The 20683-nt window shown below is 36.3% G+C and overlaps 1 protein-coding gene across 9 annotated transcripts in view; it reads right to left on the bottom strand.

The window, feature by feature from the left end:
* SMARCA4 (SWI/SNF related, matrix associated, actin dependent regulator of chromatin, subfamily a, member 4) overlaps nt 1–20683 on the bottom strand; it is a 120999-nt gene that overhangs the window by 55389 nt on the left and 44927 nt on the right. For all 9 annotated transcript variants that reach the window (XM_027851127.1, XM_027851134.1, XM_027851125.1 and 6 more), the window contains exons 6-13: nt 10209–10467; nt 9535–9661; nt 8197–8370; nt 7482–7655; nt 7179–7346; nt 7008–7058; nt 6106–6236; nt 5865–5922 (exon numbers count right to left, since the gene is read on the bottom strand). In XM_027851127.1, the coding sequence (XP_027706928.1) occupies nt 5865–5922; nt 6106–6236; nt 7008–7058; nt 7179–7346; nt 7482–7655; nt 8197–8370; nt 9535–9661; nt 10209–10467 (1142 nt within the window). The remainder of the gene's footprint in view (nt 1–5864; nt 5923–6105; nt 6237–7007; nt 7059–7178; nt 7347–7481; nt 7656–8196; nt 8371–9534; nt 9662–10208; nt 10468–20683) is intronic.

Below are 20683 nucleotides of genomic sequence, written 5' to 3'. Positions count from 1 at the left end.
GCAGTTCTGATGATTATGACTTTGTATATGGGAAAGACACCTCACAGGTGTCCTTCCTTCACATTTCTTTTCATTTTCGAGATTTTTAATCTTTTGTTACTTTAGAAGTCACGATTTTTTCTAGTTCCAGACAGTAATATTTTGATAGTTTGATTGGTTTGGCACTCAATAACTAAGTTAGTTTGAGTAATATTGTGATATTACTATATTGGCATGGATCACTCATCAGCAGTTATTTTTTAAAGTTATTTATGTTTTTTTTATTTTTGTCACAAATGTCTTATTAGTTGTATTCATATAGTCCCTTTGTGTGTTATGGCATGTAGATGCTCAAATATTTTATAATTCTGTAATTATTGTGAATAAATTTCTTTTTATATTTTTCCTGCTAGGTTTAGTTGGTAATTTACAGAAACACCAATGCATTATGTGAATTTTATAATCTGCTACTGGGTTAATGTTTCAATTAATGTTTAAGTTGAATTTCTAAGGTCATCTAAGCAAACTATCATATACCAAAGGCAATACTTTTTTTTTCTCTTTGCTTATGCTTATTTTTTTGAAGGGGTGGGAGCTTGCTATATTCAACAAGTATTTCAAGCATTATATTAAATAATAGTGCTGAATTAATATCCTTATTTTACCCCTAATGTTACTGGAAATGCCTCCTGCATTTCTCTATTCCATAGATATTCCTTACTATATTAAGTAAAAGTCCATTTATTCTAGACTTTTTAGTGTTTTTAACAGAAATGGATACTGTATTTTTGCCAAACACCTTTTCTACATCTACTGAAATAAACATACAATTTTTATTGTTGTAATTAATATAGTCCCTTATGTTTACAGTTTTCCTGACACTGAACCAAGCCTGGCTCTCTAGTACAAACTCAACTTGGTCACACTGTTATAATCTTTTTAATATGATGCTGAGGCCTCTCTGCTAATAGATTAATATTTTGTGTGTGTTGATCTTCATTAGGAATACTAATCAATGGTTTTCTTTCTCCATTTTTTCCCCTCTATGGTTTAAGTACTGAGTCCATATTTGGGCTGGGCAGGTAGGTGATGCAATGGATAGAGTGCCAAGTGTGGAGTCAGGGAGACTCATCTTCCCGAGTTCCAATCTGGTCTTAACTGTGTGACCCTGGACAAGTCACTTAACTCCATTTGCCTCAGTCTCCTCATCTGTAAGATGACCTAGAGAAGGAAATAGTAAACTACTCTGGTATCTTTGCCAAGAAAATCCCAAATAGGGACACAAAGAGTCGGACATGAATGAAATAACCAAACAACCACCACTCTATTTGCGTCAAAGAAAGAAACTGGAAGGATCCTTTCTTTTGCCATTTTTGCAAACAATATATATAATTTTCTTTGTTTAATTTCTTGCTGTTCAGTTGTTTTACAGTCATGTCTGACTCTTCGTGACCCTGTCAGGGGTTTTCTTGGCAAAGGTAATAGAATAGTTTGTCATTTCTATCTCCAGTTGATTTTACAGATAAGGAACTGAAGCAAACAGGGTTAAGTGACTTGCCCAGGGTCACACAAATGGTGTTTGAGTCTGGATTTGACCACAGGAAGATGAGTTTTCTTGACTCCAGGCCTGGCACTTTATCTACTGCACCACATAGTTGTCCTATTTGACAAAATACATTTATAAATCCATTTGTTTTTTAATTTGAGACTTATTCAATTTATTTTTTGAGACTTATTTAAATTCTTTACTTTTTGCTCTGTTAATCTGGGCACATTACATTATTATGAAATTTTAAATGTTTTGTTGGCACACAGTGAGGCAAAACAGTTTCTAATTATTTCCTTTATTCTTCATTTGTTGAGAATTCTACTTTTTTAAATTATTGATACTGGCAACTGTAATTTCTTCTCCTCAAAAGTCAACTAGCTAACAGGTTGTCTTTATTGGTTTTTGTTTTTGTTTTTTAAATTTAGGGAGGAAAAAAACCCCAAGTTCCTTGCATTCCTTTGTTAAACTCTTCGAGTTTCAGAATTTCTACTTTGATGCTTATAGTTGTGGTTTTCACAATTTTTTTTTTCTTTCATAGTTTTCTTAGTTGCTTATCTAATTCACCAATTTGTTCTTTCTCAATTTTTCAGAATTTGTGAAGTATGAACAGCATATGGTGGTTCCACGTTCTCAAATTGCACAGGGTCCTCTGTGTCATTTTCCTTCATTTTCTACTATTTATGCACAGATGCCTGAATTTGTTTATTAGCTACAGGGCATATTTCTTTCTGTTGTTACCATTTTTCCTGCTGATTTATCTGTGTTCAAGATTTTTGAGTTTTCTTCTTCCTGAAATCACCAGTTCTTTCAAACTCCTCTCCCCACAACTTATTTTCCTTATCATTCACTTCCTGATGCCCTCCTCTCTGATTGTGGTTTTCTTGGTGGCTGGATCTCAAAAGTATCTCAGCTTCTTCCCATACTGGGTAATTCACCAGCCTATGTCTCTGTCCCAACTGACTTCTAGATAGTCAGAAATGACCCCACCTGAATCCTGTGCTCTTTCCCTCAGGCTTGGTAGAGTGCTGCACAGACCCCTACACAGGTCATGCTGTTCTGATAACCTATTCCACTGTCTTTTTTCCTTAGTTTTCCAGGCCAACACTGGCAGTTCAGAACCTACTTTCCCTAGAACCAGCAGTCCAGAACTATTAAATGCTGATGCTTCCAGGATGCAGCCCCCAGCAGGCTTTCACTTCTAAAAGGATATGGTCAACTATCAGATTGGCTAATATGACAGAAAAGATAAATGACAAATGTTGAAGGTGATGTGGGAAAATTAGGACACAAATGCGTTGCTGGAGGAATTGTGAACTGATCCAATCACTCTGGAGAACAATTTGGAACCTTGCCCAAAAGGCTATAAAACTGTGCATATCCTTTGATCCAGCAGTATTATTAGGTCTGAATCCCAAAGAGATTTAAAAAAAAAAAAAAAGACAAAGGAAAAGGACCTATATGTACTTACACAAAAAACTTATAAGAGCTCTTTTTGTCATGGCAAAGAATTGGAAATGGAGGGGGATGCCCATCAACAGGGGAATACTTTTGGTATATAATTGTGATAGAATACTACTGTGCTATAAGAAATAACAAGCGGGATGCTTTCAGAAAAACGTGTAAAAATTTTATATGAAATGATACAAAGTGAAGGGAGCAGAACCAGGAGAAAACTGTACGCAGTTAACAGCAATATTATACGATGATCATCTGTGAATGATTTAGCTATTCTCAGCAATACAGTGATCCAAGACAATTCAAAAAGGCTATCTGCTTCCATTCACTCTCTCCACATCTCTATTTCTTTTCTGAGCTTCACATATTTCCTCACCAAGTTGTGCGCATGTGTTTTCAACCCCCCTTCCCTCTTCTGTCTGGTTTAGAGATATTCATGTTGGTGCCCACTTACATTATCATTTCCTCTGTGTTTGTATTCTCTTCTTGCTTACTTCAATTATAAGAAAATAGTAAATTCCACTTTCTCAGTGCATTTTTTTCCCTTTTCTTTCTTTTCAAGACCATCACAACAGTACAAATACACCAAGTCCTCTGTTAATCTTATTTCTCTTTATAACCTTTGAAGACATTAAAGTTCTGAAAAGATACTGTTTCTTCTTCTGCTATTAAAATATAAGCAGTTCATATTTCTCTTGATTTCTCATTTCAAAGTTTCTGCTCTGCTGTTTTTTTTTTTTTCCATTAGGAGTGCTTAAATGTCCTCAACTCCATTACAGATTCTTTTTTTCTCTCTATAGGATTATTGTCAGGTTAAGTTATTTTTCACTGTAAGCCTTTATCTTTTGCTTTTAGAATATCATATCACAAGATATGGTCTCCTCTGCAGTAGTAGATTTCAATTCTAATATGATCCTGACTGCTATTCCTTGGTACTTAAACTCTTTCATTATGGAAGCTTGAAATAGTTTTTCTTTGACCTAGAACCTCTGAACTTTATTTTCATTTAGTTTCTTTCAGGAGGCATTCTGTTATAACGGATCTGGACAGTTTTCATTTCTCATTTCTTTAAAATGGTATTATACCTTTTTTTTGGTCTTGGTTCTCAGGGACTCCAATGATTTTTGGAGTCTTTGACCTAAAGATGACTTCCATTTTCTTCTTTTTCCTGCTTCTGATTTAGTTCTATGATTTCTCGTCTCATGGAGTCACTGATTTGTTTGGTCCATTTTAATTTTTAAGGAGTCCATTATTTGGGTAAAGTTTTTCACCTTTCTGCTGTAAACTGTTTACTTCTCCTTATAATTTTTTTTTTATTCCAGAGCTCTTGATTAATTTATAATTCATGTTTATAATTCCTTGCTTCATTTCATCTACGTATTCTTACAGTTCTTGTGGTCAAGCCATTTCTTCCTCTGAGAGACTCTGTTTCTATTTGTTGAGGAGTTATTCTCTTTAGGGTTGGACTTCTGGTTGTCTTGAGATGCACAAAATTTCTTTATCACAGCTGCTATCTTGTTTTGTCCAGCCTCAGTTCCTGAACTAGGATTTTGGGTCAGGGCCAGGGGTCTCTCCCCTCCCCAACTTTGGGTGGGGTAGTTGGGCTCTGATGAGTCCAGTTCTCTGTTACCCAGGCCTGCTCCCTTAACATTCAATCTACCTCATATCTACCCTCTTCAGTACTGAAAAATTTCAGGCACCCCAGAACAGTTCAAGTTGAGATAACTGGATGTTTAGGGACTTCTGGAGAGTCACAGGCCATGTTACGGACTTCTTGAGCCTCATACACAGTGTTACGGTATGGGCACTGACAGCTCCCAGCCCATATCTGTAATCTGAGTACTGTGGGTTTTCAATTGTCTTGGAGCTTTCTTGTCTAAGCCTTTTGGTCTTCCTGCCCCTGAGTAAAGAGTACTGAGTAAAGACCAAGATTTAGGTGTTCCTGGAACATCTCTGATCTATACTAGCACACTTCCATCTTGTATGACTGTATTCACAATTGTCTCTTCTGGACCACTTTTCTACAGCTTCTGATTATCTTTTTGTATAATCCTAGGCCAGATAAAGATACTTACTATAGCTTCTCCTTGGATTTCTTGATCATTATTTGGTCTGGTACTATTTCTAGGTCTTTGCTGTAGTAAATGTATAAGAGTTAGGCTTTTTTGTGACCACTTACTCAGCCATCTTAAACTGAAGTTCAATGTACTGAACTTTAGAGCCTAATCTCTCCACAAAAGAAAAAAAGCAGACTCCAGCTTCCTATAATTTTTCCCCCAAAATTTTTTATATTTTGCTTAAATGTTACTTTCTTTTTTTTTCTTTAAAGGATCTTTCTATTCCTATGCTTATTACTGTTTTTGTGCTTTTTGGTGAGGCAACTGGGGTTAAGTGACTTGCCCAGAGTGACACAGCTAGTAAGTGTCAAGTGTCTGAGGCCACATTTGAACTCAGGTCCTCCTGATTCCAAGGCCAGAGCTTTATTCACTGTGCTACCAGCTGTACCTTAAATGTTACTTTCTAGAAAATACTGTGGCTTCAATTCTATACTCTTAATGCTGATCACAGTTATTACAACCTTCCTCAATTTACTGACTGAATGTAGCAAAGAATGGTGGCCAATTCTCTGGTGATAACATCCTTCAAAATTTCAGAGAGAGTCTGGTCCTCAAATGCCAGGCACTGTCTGTTAACAAGCCAGTACTTACTTTTTCCTGTTTGACCTGCTATAGCTGCCACTCCCTACTGGCAAAGTCTCTGAAACCTAGAGACCCCTCATTATCAAAATGAAGTAGTGGGGAAGAACTTTTGAAATGTCAGTTCTTCAATCCAACAATTATTTTAAAGTGTCAACAGGTTTAAGTTTTAAGGAACTTCTCACCTCTTCCTCCTCTTCTGAACCACTCTCTTCACTATCAGATCTTGGTGCTACTTCATATCTAAATAGCGAAAATGTTCATGTTATTATACATAGATACAGATACATATCTTACTATAAATATTAAGATAAATTGCTTCAGGTACTTATGGTGTTTATGAATGTGAACAAAATATATTATTAGAGTAAGAGTGATACAACAACTCAAAGACTAGCCAGTGCTAGAGAGAACTGGCTTACATACCCTGGATTCATCTCAAGCCATGCTTCCAATTGTCCTGCTTTGGGGGCATCTGTGCCAGTGAGGATTTTCCCACTTTCTACATGGATCACTTTCACAGGGAGATCACTCATCTGACTGGTTTCATCCAAAGGCTTGAAAAAAACAAAGCATAAAATTTTAAGTTTTCACACACACTTTAAAGTTACCTTAAATACCCAAAATTGACAAACTGAACTTCAGTCAATTTATTCTGAAGTATTCTTTCCACATCCAACTTTCTAACAAATATTTTGTTCTTAATTTTCTATTAATTATATTCTATTATTATTAAAATACAAATAAAGTATATTTATAAAACTTCCCATCACCTACAGCCTATTCAGTTTCTAAAATACTATTGCCAAATTTCCTGAAATTGCACTTATTTCCAAGAAATATCTATGTGTCCTCACTACTTACTGCAGAGCCAGCCTTCATGAGAAGACAAGACAAGGGTGCAATTCCGAAAAGGGAGCCACAATTACCCACCCTTTGAGCTGGCCCTAAGTGCTCTCCAGGATTAACAAAATCCATAATAGTCACTTTACTAAGTGTTTAATTTATTACTATTGTTAAAGTATGAAAAACAACTATTTATTTAACTTACTAATTTCTCTTGATTATATTTACCCTAGTCACTATTTACAGCATTTCCCTCCAGCCCCCCCCCAAAAAAAACAGAAAAGAAGAATTTTTTTCTACTGTACTGAAATGCTGACAAATAGTTTTCTAATGCAAAATTTAATATAATTATATATGTTTAACAAAATATATTATTTCATTAAAGTATGAGGCTAGGTCAAGCTATTTTTTGTAAGAATAAAATAGACCAAACTTTCCAATGTTGGATGACATTTCAATTTTGTAAAAATTTGTTTCCTAACCTCGCCATCTGGTCCAATTGCAGGTGTCTGCCCTTCTGCATTCTCTGCCTTCTGGAATGAAAATAATAAAATTGATTATATAGCACTGCTGAGCATTCAGGGAAATCAAATGCCTGAAAATAAAATATAACCAAAATAACAAACAGAAAAATTGATACAAGTCTATTTTACCTTCTTTTTCTTTTTCTTCTTTTTTTCCTTAGCAACCTGTGCAGCCTTGTGTTGTCGGACCAGTTCTGTAAGATTAGCCACATATTCATCTGTCTGCTGAAGGAGGTATGCTAGGCGCTTATCTTTTTTCTGGTCAATAAGTTTCCTATATCCTTCTTCATCTTCAGCCTACAGAAATTATAAGTTACCTATTCTGAGCATCATTTGCAAAAAGAAAGACTCTACTATGACTGAAAAAGTTAACATAAGATGGACAGTCAGACTCCATCCCCACCCCCAAGACAGTGCTTCCAAGACTTTTACCATCAGTCTCCGCATCCTCTCTTTCTCAATTCGTTCATTTTCTTTCTTCTGCTCCCGCTCAGTATTGGCGTGGTACGTAGCCACTGCTTTTGTAAGTTTTTGGATTTTGCCAGTGACAGATCGATGGTATTCTTTGAAATCCTTGGCATGTTGAAGAATGCTATTGAGGTATTCCTGAAATATGAGACCAGGATATTTAAAATTCTACAGAAATTCTTAGATTATGACTTATTCAAGTTAGGCAAAGAATAAAACAATGATAACTAACATAGGGTAAGTGGGGCTTTGCCACCAGATGACAGTATCTGGGGAGTGTGCCTCTCATTCCCAGGGCACTGATGCTGGGAGTGTGTGGGTGAAGAAGAAGTTGTGTGCAGAAAGAGCAGGGGGGAAAGCACCTATCACATCCCATTGCCTGACCTCAGGCCATCATCTTCCAAGAGTCCACTGATGTTATATCCTTCTCTTTCCTATGACCACACCTGAATGGGGTAAGTTGGCTGTCTTGAGGATCCACACCACAGAGAATCCAGTAATTTATAGTGATGATTATAAACACAAACTGATGTTTCCTTTACAGGGCAGTTTATTTAAAAGTTTTTATTTCTCTGAGTAAGTTTCAATAACTGCCAAGATGCTTTACTAGGACACATACAGCAGCGGTTAATCCAAGGAAACACATATGAGGAGATACTGGATCGTTTGTAAGATTCACCTGGTGCTTTTGCCGGCGTTTCCGCTCTTGTTCGATCTTTTGCTGCTTCTCCAGTTTCTCTGTTATTCTGGCCTCACGAAGGGACTGCCGCTTACTACGTTTGTAAGCCTTGGCATTCAGTGCAGTTTCCAGGGCCGTGTCTCTTCTCATGCATACCACAACTTCCTGACGCAGCTTTTAAATAAGTTCCCATTTTTAAAAAATTAGATACAATATGTAATTACGTAATACTCATAATTACACATTACATAATAGTCATAAAGCCATCAAAAACCAGAAATAGTATTTTCTTCACTGCCTAAAGCATCAAATCTAAGTTTAGACAGAAACCCTGGTAAATAACTAAAAAGATTACGAATACAAATTGGGGGCGTGGCATGTGTACTCAAATGAGAGAACAATCTTATTCAATTAGAACGCCAGTTTATTTCTAGCCAGTTTGTTTTATTACTTATATCACATTTCTGAAATACCATAAAAAAAAAGTGAAATATAGAAGCCATTCTTAGACTTAATCTCAGTCCTAAACCTGATGTCACAGGGGAAATGGTGTAACTGTTCTTCATGAATATAGATTATATGGAGAGTGAATGATAAAAGAAGGGGAGTCAGTACAGCTAACAGTTGAGCATGTGTGTTGAGTTTTGAAAGGATAATTAATTATGTTTTATTTCACTATATTGACAATTGTCTTTTTTTTTTTTTTGGGGTGAGGCAATTAGGGTTAAGTGACTTGTCCACAGTCACACAGCTAGCTAGTGTCAAGTGTCTGAGGCCGAATTTGAACTCAGGTCCTAACTCCAAGGCTGGTGCTCTATCCACTTCACCACCTACCTGCCCCAATTGACAATTATCTAAATGCAGCTACTGTCTTCACTTGCAACATGGATTGAGGTTTTTTTGTTTTTTATTGGAAGGGGATTTAGAGGAAGAAGGAAGGTAGGCACAGTGTTGAGCCACTGCCGCCACCACCACCCCGAAGAAAAGAAAGAAAAGAGGGTCACTGAATCTTTTTTTAAATGCACAAAAGAGAATGGAAGGAAATTCATGAGGAAACAGAGAAGCAGGACAGTTTTGAAAGTAACATGATTAATTTATTAAATACTTAAAAAAAAATTAAATGTAATAGAGATTCATGATTTCACATACATAATCTCTTTTCTGTTCTACTTTGTATATGGAAATATTCTTTTGGAAGGAGTTTGTTGAATTCAGTATTTTAAAAAAGTTTTATGCAATATCCTACCCACTTTCCTCCTTCCCACCTAAATTAAGGTTCACCCAACACTGGCACAATGGTTCAGTCTCAGGAATGTTTCGGTTCTGGTCTGACCCTACCTGTCTCTGGAAGTTTAGCAGTCTGAGTGCTTTGAGTTCAATGGTTGCTTTTGTTCTCAAGTCTCCAGCCAGGGACCCAGGAAGGTTTTCAAGTTCCTGAATTCGATGGGCAATCCGGGCCTGCAATCTGTTGAGGAGAAACCAACCCATTTACATAAGGAGAAGATATAAAAATGATTTTTGCTTACAACGTTTACTCTTGCGCAGATCTAAAAAAAGGACTTTCCAAAAATATAGCTCCTTAAATTGTGCCCTTACTCAGGGTAAAAAATGCTTTAGAAAAACATGTTGTACTATGAATGGACTGGTACAACACAGTTCATCTTAAAAGGACTCAAACATATCATCAACTTATGGCTTTGGAAACAAAATTACATATAGCAAGAGCCTTATATATTACAGCATAGTGAGCTCATAAGATGGTTATATAAGACTAGTTATGACGAATTTCTTACAGATGGTACTTTAATACTGAGGTGTTCAATGCTTTAACATTAAAACTTTTCTGACTGCAAAAAGCACAGATTTCCTAAGAGAATACCACTGCAAAATGCAGTAGTGTGTAATATAATAGTATTAAATAATAATAATAATGTTAAAGACATTCAGAAATTAACATCTTCATAGCTTAGAAAAGATAAATACAACCTTGAGAATGGAAACCTAAGGCTTACCTATACTCTCTCTCTTGCAAAATTTCTACTGGATCAAGTCCTCTTGGCTTCTGAATTGGAGTGATTCGATTCTGTTTCTGATGGAGTTGAACCATGGGGGCAGGTTGGGCTGGCTGCCCAGGGGACTGTGTCTGTGGTGGCATGACAGGAGAAGCTGCAGGAGGTACTGCAGGGGGTGCTGGTGAAGGACGCCCAGTTGGCTGGGGAGGAATCAGTTTCTGAGGTGTGCTAGTGGGGGCTGCAGCATTTGCCATGGGTCCTATTTAAGAATCAAAATAGAAAAAATAAATCGTGACTACTTTCATAACCTTAAAACCTTTAAAGGCAACTAAAAAAAAAAATATGATTGAAAAACCCAAACAGACAAAATCTAAATTTATACTGAGGAAAAAAAATATAAATTGTAACAAAACAGTAACAAATTTATTTTAATAAATTTCTAATCTCTTTTCTGTATTATTTTGTATTTTTATTATGATACCTCAATGGATCTGTGTGGTCTGAAGTGGGTACTAACAATACTGACTACAACCCTCCCATGGCACAGTTTCTCATTTTGTGAACTCTTTGTCTATAACTTCACGGAATCCTGTTCAAAAGCGTCATCCAACACATTTGGGCTTTGCTGTAGTTGTTTTTCCCCTTTATTAGCAGAACTGCATTTTCAGCAATCAATTTGGCAAGCCACTCACTTAGATCCAAACCTACAATGGCTGAGCTCCTCAAACACGGAAAGAGAATGCATGAAGTTAACATCAATAGTCACAAGCTCCCAATAAAATGGAAGGAGAGGAATGATCTCTTCAGTAAAATAAGCTGAGGGTCAAGAGGTAGTTTCCAACTGTACTTTGGATCAGCTATAATTACCCCGTCCCCTCCCTGCTCCCCAACCACTGTGGCTAAGATGGCTCTTGTTTATGCAGTACCAAATGCTTGCAGAATGTTTTACATGAGAAAATGCTATCCACATCCAGAGAAAGAACCATGGAGTTTGAATGCAGATTGAAGAATACTATTTGCTCTTTTTTCTTCTTCTGTTTCCTCTTTCTTGTGGTTCCTCTTATAGGTTCTAATTCTTCCTTACAACATGACTAATGTGAAAATATGTTTAATAGGAATGTATACGTAGAGCCTACATCAGATTGCGCACTGTCTTGGGAAGAGAGGTGGGGAGAAAGGGAGAGAAAAATTTAAAACTCAAACGCTTATGGAAGTGATTGTTGAAAACTAAAAATAAATTAATAAAAAATATTTTTTTATATCATCTCATTTGGTTCCTATGACAACCCTTTAAGGTAGGTATTTCATACTATATTTCACATAGTAGGGAACAGATTCAGAGAGGTTAATGTCACATCGCTCAGGGTCACGTAACTAGTATTAGAGGTAGGATATACAGAATATGGATCTTCTTGACTCCAAGACCACACTTTATTCATCAGAGACACTGCCTCTTATAGTATAATCTCGAATAAATAATTATTACACAGGAATGCAGAGGCAGTAGTTTAAAACATCACATACATATTTACTGAACCAATCAACTCAATCTATGAAAACAAAAAGATCAGAGCAGGGTCTTTAACAGTAACAACAATAAGAGGTTTTTTGTTTTTTTTTTTTAAATGCCTGTACCTTAGAAGAAGTTTCCAAAATGGGAGGGTAGTGGCATTCACTCCTTATCATGGGCAGTGGCTCAGTAAAGTGTGTGCAGACATGATAGAGAATAAGCCTGTACATTATCAAGCTATCAGTTCTTTATAAACCTAACTTGGGCCATCCTCTTGGAATTGCACCCTGTCTTATTGTCTGTCTTCATGCAGATTCTGTAAGGAATGAGACAATTTTACTTCTGTTTCTTTGAAACATCTTGAGTCGGAAAGCGTTGTGGGAACACATAGTGAAGTCACCATCATGCATGTAACACAACAGTAGGATGAACAAAAAAAGGGTTCCTTCCTCTAGTTCTCTTGCCAGTGTGGAGATCCAGAGGGGCATGTGAGCTATACAGTTGGTATATCTCATATTCAACACAAGACCAGCTTATTTTATGTTCGAGGCATACATCTCTCTTTTTGCCACTTTTTTGTGCAATTTTTGGTTGATGATAGATTCTAATTATGACCAAAAAAGCAGTAGCAACAATGTTTTATTCTAATCCGGCTACCGTGGCTCTACCTTACTATCCACATTTCTATGTATTTTTTATACTTGCCATTTTTTACAATGTTAATATCTCATTTTTCTCAGTTACTGGACATGTAGATTGTTTTCAATTTTTCACTACTTCAACTAGATATGAATATTTTTGTATTTTTTTTTAAAAGCCAGGGCTTTCTCCCATTCTGCCCTTTGTACCACTTAAAAATATTTTTAGGATATAGTCCAGGAGAGGGATCTTTCTAAAAGGGAACAATCAATTTTGTAGCTTAATCTAAACAGAGGTAATGAGGTAGCCTATTGGACAGATGCTGGATTAGGATTCAGCAAGATGCGAATTTCCCTTTTGCCTGAGACAGTTGTATCACTGGGAACACTTCAGTTTTCTCATCTGTAAAATGGGGATTGTAACAACATCTACATCATGGGGACGTTGCAAGGGTGAAACAGAATAATACATGTAAAGAGCTATGTAAATTTTAAAGTACTATATAACATGGCTTTTATTATTATTGTTGTTATGTTGCCAGAGTAATGTGTGAAAAAGTAGAAAGGCAGATTTAGATTTGATATAAAGAGAAAAACTTTTTAACAAGAGCTATCCTAAAGTAAAACAGCTGCCTCATGAGGTAATGAGTTGCCCTCACCAGAGGTCTTTAACCAAAGACTACACAACTATCTGTCTGGCATGCAGTTTAAGGGGGATCAATTCTTCTTCTTGCACAGTTTGGACTGTATGGACTTCTAACGGTCCATTCAAGTGGTTTCTACTCTATTGGTTCACATGAAATAGACAAAAACTTTGTCAAAGGCCTTTAGCTCACTGGCAAAAAGACAGAAAAGAACTGTTGACAAGAAGGCATGGAAGGGCTCTGAGATACATCAAATCGAGGGAGGACCTATGCTGATAAAGTCATGGATCCATTGTGCTGTTATTATTCATTATGATACTACTCTCCAAAATGCTTAGATCATTTATTTACAAGCCAAGAAATCATATTGTAGAGTGCCTGATATCCCATAGGCTATCAACAAAGAATTCTATCATTATTAATTACTTTTGCAAACTTAGCCAATTAATCAAGATTTCTCTAATTACTGGTGAGTGTGAACAATTTTAACAATTTTTCAAATGGTAATGAACAACTTAAGCTTTCTCCTTTGAAAGCAAGAAATTTTGTGTCAAACATCTCCAATAATCTCTCAGATATATCTCTATATTGAAGATATATAGGCAATAAACACAAAATATAAGACCAAGAGCCATTCTCCAACAGATAAATGGACAAAATACATGAACAAACAAGTCACAAAGGAAGAACTACAGACTATTTTAATAATTATATGAAAGACTACTCCAAATCACAAACAATAAAAGGAATGCAAATCAAAATAATTCTGAGACTCCACCTCACATCTAGCAAACTTACAAAAGATGACAAAGATCAACAATCAATTTTGGAGGGGTGGTGAAAAGACAAGCACATTAATTTCCATTGCTGATGGAGCTATGATTTGGTCCAACCATTCTTGAAAACAGTTTAGAATTATGCCAAGAAAGTGATCAAAATGTGTATATCCTTTGACCCCAAATACTACTGCTAGGTATATAACCCAAGAAAGTTGAAGACAGAAACAAAGGTCTGATACATAATTAAGTATTTATAACATCAATTACTGAAGTAGAAAATAAGTGGAAACAAAAGAAATACCTGTCAAGTGGGGAATGGTTAAACAAATTGAAGTCCACGACTATAATGGACTATTACTTTGCCATAAGAAATTAACAAAGTAGCAAGAAACCAATATGTATATTGGGATTAGATATTGTGTACAAAGACTAAAATAATTTAAATGAATAGACAATAAAAAAACCTTCCAGTTTCTGTGATCCTATGAACGCTGGGTCATTATAAGGAACAACACAGACCTAGAAGAACAAAAAAATGCATCTTCTTCCCTCCTTTGCAGAGGTGGAGAACTATGCTGTAGAACACTGCAAATACTATGAGAATTTGTTGATTGTGTTGGTTGTTTTATTTTTTTCATCTTGTTTATCCTTTGTTATGAAGGATGGCACTCTGATTAGGGGAGGGATACATGTGAAAATGAAGGTATTGGCTGAGCAATAAAGATGACAATTCTACCTAAATCAATTTACTTATTCAGTGCCACACCAAACTACTAAAAAAGTATTTTATAGAGCTAGAAAAAATAATAACAAAATTCATCTAGAACAACAAAAGGTCAAGAATATCAAGGGAATTAATGAAAAGAAATGCAAAGGAAGGTGGCCTAGCCATATCAAATCTAAAACTATATTATAAAGCAGCAATCATCAAAACTATTGGGTACTGGCTAAGAAGTAGAGAGGTGGCTCAGTGGAATAGGCTACGTACACAAGACACAGTAGTCAATGACTACAGTAATCTATTGTTTGATAAACCCACAGACTCCAGTTTCTGCAATAAGAACTCACTATTTGACAAAAACTGCTGGGAAAAGTGGAAAACAGTATGGCAGAAACTAGGCACAGACCAACATCTTACACTGTATATCAAGATAAGGTCAAAATGGGTACATGATTTAGACATAAAGGGTGATGGCATAATCAAATTAGGAGAGCAAGGAATAGTTTGTCAGATCTATGGAGAAGGGAAGAATTTAGGACCAAATAAGAGACAGAGTACATTAAAAAATGCAAAATGGATAATTCTGATTACTTTAAAAAGTTTTTGCACAGAGCCAAACGAAAAAAGAAAATGAAGGTGATATAAAAACAAAGCTATCAATAAATAAAATTTAGATTAAAAAAGAAAATTATTCATATCTTTTGCAGAGTAGATAATTATCCTTATAGATAAATTTTGTATCAGTTTCTTAGAGTCCAGATGTCAGATCTACATCAGATACAGTAATTACAGAAACTTTTTTTTTCCACTTCAGAAACATGGCATTCTGTAACATAAGATTCTTTTATTTTTTGGATAATAAATCTATCAATTCTGTCTCCAACAATTTCTTCCATTTGTTTAAAAGATACATTTTTCTGCTCTCCCCACAATGAAGGTGAAGATATATTATTATTTTTTCTTATTATAAATGAATTTTAAAAACACCAGTCTCATTGGAGCTTAGAATATTATCTGGATCAAACATGTTATTATACTGATAGCCAATTTTCCCAATAATTTATATGGAAGCGATCCTTTAGCAAATGCTCTTTAATCTGAGTGTATCAAATACTGGATACTATTTCTGACTTCATTATCAGCTCTTAGCAGAGCAGTATGCTGGAATGAGTACCAGATGAAGTCTGGAATACCTGGGTTCAATTTCGACCTCTTGACACCTAATAGCTATGTGACCATAGGCAACTCAACCTTTTCCCTTAGCCTCAGTTTCTTCACCTATAAGACAGTAATAAAAATAACTGGATTATGTACCTCGCAAGGCCACTGTGAGGCACAAGTGAGATTATATATATGTAAGTGTTTTCTGAAACTTATTAAAGCACTATAAATATCAGTTTACTACTACTGTTGTGATTTTTTAATGATCTCTTTATTTTTTATCTCATACCAGATAATTGCTATTTTTTAATAGTTTATTTTGAAATCTGGCAGGGAGATTTTCTCTTCAAAATTTTTCCATAAGTCTTCTTGATATTCTTCCTCATCTATTTAAAATGATGTTCACCTGCTGCTGAATGAAGTGAACAGAACCAGGAGAACACTGTACACAGTAACAGCAACACTGTGCAATGACCAACTATAATAGATTTAGCTTTTCTCAGCAATACAAGGATCTAAGACAACTCCAAAAGACTCACGATAGAAAATGCTATCCACATCCAAAGAAAGAACTACGGAATCTGAATGCAGATCAAAGCATACTAGTTTTGGGACAACTAGATGGCACAGTGGATAGAGCACCGGCCCTGGATTCAGGAGGACCTGAGTTCAAATCTGACCTCACACACAACACTAGCAGTGTGACCCTGGGCAAGCACTTAATCCCATTGCCTAGTGCCCCCCCCCACAAAAGAGAAGGAAAAAAGCATACTAGTTTCACGTTTTTTGATTGTTTTTTTTTCCCTATGATTTTCCCCTTTTGTTCTGATTCTTCTTTCATAACATGACTAATGTAGAAATATATTTAATATGATTGTATGTGTATAACTTGTATCAAATTGCCTGCTGTCTTGGGGAGAGAAGTGGGGAGGGAGAGAGGGAGAAAAATTTGGAAATCAAAATCTTATAAAAATGAATGTTGAAAACTATCTTTACATGTAACTGGAAAAACTATTAAGGGAAAATGTAATTGGGAAATGTTTCACAAAACAAATACAAATAAAATAAAATGATGTTCACTAATCTTTTCTGTCTTTATATTGGTGATTTCTGGATAGAATTCCCAACAACTCTCCCTCTCCCATCTCCCCCCAACCCAAATGAGCCCTGACTTGGAAAAATATAAGACAAAACTAAATGACACAGAGACTACATTATAAAGCATAGACAGCACTTCACAACCAGTTTCCTAAGTTTTAACCAAAAGGGGAGAGGTTCTTTCTCATCTCTTCTCCATTTTTCATCATTTTATAAATTTTTCTGTTTTACACACCATGCCAGTATAAAATGTCTGAACACACACTCCTAATGTATGTATATTTATAAATTGTATAATGCACTATTGTACTAATAATTGTGTTACACAATTTACACAAAAATAAATTTTAAAAGGATGAAATAAAGTTGAAATAATATTTCACCAGAGAGTTAACATTTGACCAACAGACTTAATATGGATGCTATAAGTTATTAAGTAAAGCAGTGACATGGTTAGACCTATGCTTCAGGAAAATTGCTTTGGCAATTGTGTAAAAGATGGATTGGAGAATCAAGTTAAGAAGCATTTTAACTAATAAGCACCTACAATATGCTAGGCACTGTGATAAGCACCAAGCACACAAAGAAAGGCAAAAAATAAACAGCCCTTTTGCTCAAGGAGCTAATGGTCTAACTGGAAAAAACAACATGCAAACAACTATGCACAAACAAGATTATACATACATACATAAAAAATAAACTGGAAAGAATGTCAGTAGGAAGGCACTCTTAAGTGGGGCAGTAGAGTAGTCAGGAAATTGCAGAAGGTAGGAATCAAAGTAAGACAGAGAAGTCAGGAAGCAATGATGAGAAGGGAGCGTCCTGGGGAAAGGCAAGAACAGAGAAAATGCCTGGAAGATGGGAGATGGAGCATCATGTATGAGGAACCAACAGCACAAGAAGTCAATGTCACTGGATTGTGAAGTATGTGGAGGGGAGTAAGATGAAAGAAGATAGGAAAGGTAGCAAGATTATGAAGGGCTTTAAAACAAAGGATTCTATATCTAATTCTGGAGGTAATAGGGAGCCACTGAGGTTTACTGAATTGGGGGTAGGGAGATGGGGAGATTACAAACATAGCCAAACCTCAACTTTATGAAAATCACTTTGAGAACTTAATGGAGGATGTACTAGAGTGGAGAGAACCTTGAGGGAGGGAGATCCTCAAGAAGCCTACTGCAATAGTCTAGGTGTAAGGTGACAAGGACTTGCACCAACGTGGTGGTAGTGTCAAAGGAGGGGTCATGGTGGAGGGACGTATATAAGAGATCTGGCCAAGGCAGAACCAGCAGAATTTGGCAATACACTAGACATAGGGGGTGAGAGAATGAGGACTTGAGGATGACACCTGGGTTTCAAGCCTGGGTGAGTTGGAAGGATGGTGGTACCCCTCTTTCCAATTACTACTCATGACTTGCCAAACTCCAACCCAGGATTACATCCACTATCCGCCTCCTATGCTTCTACATTCATGTTGTACTGAATGAAGATGGAAGAAGTGATATAACTGTGTTAACTGAGTCCACCACAAATTTATGTTGTCTAATGTCAACTGGTCCTTCACTACAGCAAGACACATTTTTTAACTCCTTTGACCTTGAACTCTTACTACATTCTTCACAAAGGTTGTTTCAACCTTCTCAAGGCTCCTACACTATTGCCCCCACCCCTAAGAGAGGAACTCATTTCCCATTTTTAAAAAAAATTTATTTAGTATTTTATTTTCCCCCAGTTACATGTAAAAACAATTTTTGACATTCGTTTTTAAAACTTTTGCGTTCCAAATTCTCTCCCTTCCACCCTCTCCTCAACCCCCTCATTGAGAAGGCAAACAATTCAATGTATGTTATACACATGCGGCCATGCAAAAATTACCATGTTAGTCACACTGTAAGAGAAAACACAGACAAAAAAAGCCAAGAAAAAAGAAAGTTAAAAAAAAGTATGTTTCAATCTGTATTTAGATACCATCAGTTCTTTCTTTGGGGATGGATAGCATTTTATTTCCCATTTTAATGAGAAAATAGAAGCCAGCAGAAGTGAACTCCCTCTTCCTCTCTGTATCTTAAAATCCCTTGACACCAATTCCCATTCTTTAATTTACCCCAGTCTCTGATAAAACAGTCATCCTTATCTCACTGACAAGGCCAACTCTAATTGTAGCCTTGATCCAGTGGATTGTTTCTATGACCTATCCCTCATCTCTGCCTCTTGGCTTCCTTCAAATCCCAGCTAAAATCCTATCATCTACAAGAAGGCTTTCCCCATCTCATTTAAAGCTAGTGCCTTCCTTCTATTAATTATCTCCAATTTATCCTGCATATGTCTTGTTCATACGTAAGTATTTGCATGTGGTCTCCTCCATTAAACTGTGAGCTCCCTGACTTAATGAATGCCTTTTCTAACTAACCTGGATTATTGGAATAGCCACTGAATTCACCTTCCCTTTCATCCTTCATATAATAATAGCTAGCATTTATATGGCGTTTTAAGATTTACAAAGCACTTTATATATATTATCTCGTTTCATTCCGGTAACAACCCTGGGAAGAAGATGCTATTATTATCACCCCCATTTTAAAGATGAGAAAACTGAGGCAGACTGCACTTAAGTAACTTGTCCAAGGCCTCACAGTAAAAAGCAATCTGAGGCAAGATTTGAACTCAGATTTTCCTGACTCCTGGTCCAGCACTCTATCCACTGTGCCACCTAGATGCCTCTTTACATATACCTGCCAAATTGCTTTTACTAAAACAAAAGTATGCCCATGAAACTTTTCTTCTAAATAAGGTCAAGTGGCTTGCAATTACCTAAAAAATCCAAGCATTTCTTTGTCGTGTAAATCCCTTTACAACCTGAATTTGGCCTACCTTTCTAGGCTTATTATCCATTATTCCTCTGCAGAACAACCAAACTGGCCTCCTTACTACTACATGCATGATATTCCATTTTCTAGCTGTAGGCCTGCACAGAATGTTCCTCATGCTTAGAATATACTCTCCTTCCCTTTCTTAACCAAACTTCTTGATCGGATGTGAGATGATCAAGAGGAAAGAATTGAGGATGATATAAGAGGATGTTAACTTGAATGACTGGGAAGACAATAGTATACTGAAAGGCAAAATGGTAATACCCTTAACAAAAATAGAGATGGTTGATGGAACTTGAGAAGACACAACAAAAATAGCTAATAGAGTTAAGCAGGGAGGTAGAAAGTACACTTAGATATTCCCAATGAGTTTAAATCACCAGGCCTGGATAAACTACAGACTTGGCTATTAGAACTGGCAGACAAGAGTACTAAGTCATTGTCTGTGACATCTGAAAGATCATAGAAAACTGAAGAGAAGCTAAAGGTTTGGAAAAAGACATGTCCTAATTTTTTTTTTTAAAGGCAATTGGGGTTAAGTGACTTGCTCAGGCTCACACAGCTAGTAAGTGTCAAATGTTTGGTCTGAGGCCGGATTCAAACTGAGGTCCTAAAAAATCCAAGCGTTTCTTTGTCGTGCTTCAAGGTTGATGCTCTATCCACTGCACCACCCAGCTGCCCCTAAAGTTTATTTATTTTGGGGGTCAGTTAGGCAATGGGGTTAAGTGACTTGCCTAGGGTCACACAGCTAGTAAGTGTTATGTGTCTGAGACTGGATTTGAACTCAGGTCCTCCTGAATCCAGGGCCAGTGCACTATCCACTGCGCCACCTAGCTGCCCCACCCTAATTTTCAAGAAAAGGAAGAGAATGGAGCCTACAGACTATGAGTTAGTGATCCTGACTTCAATTCCTGGAAAAATTCAAGGGTGTGTTATTAAAATGATAATTAATGATTCTATGTTATTAGCTTTTCTAGCTCTAGCCCAATCCTAAGCAGAACAAACCTTAAGGATGTACAAAAATATTTATAGCTCTTCAAGAGGTAGCAAAGTA

This window comes from Vombatus ursinus, unplaced genomic scaffold (genome assembly GCF_900497805.2).
Source record: "Vombatus ursinus unplaced genomic scaffold, bare-nosed wombat genome assembly UNPS02009173.1, whole genome shotgun sequence".
NCBI lineage: Eukaryota > Metazoa > Chordata > Mammalia > Diprotodontia > Vombatidae > Vombatus > Vombatus ursinus.
Note: the sequence above shows the minus strand (reverse complement) of the source record. Positions and strands in the feature narration are given on the sequence as shown.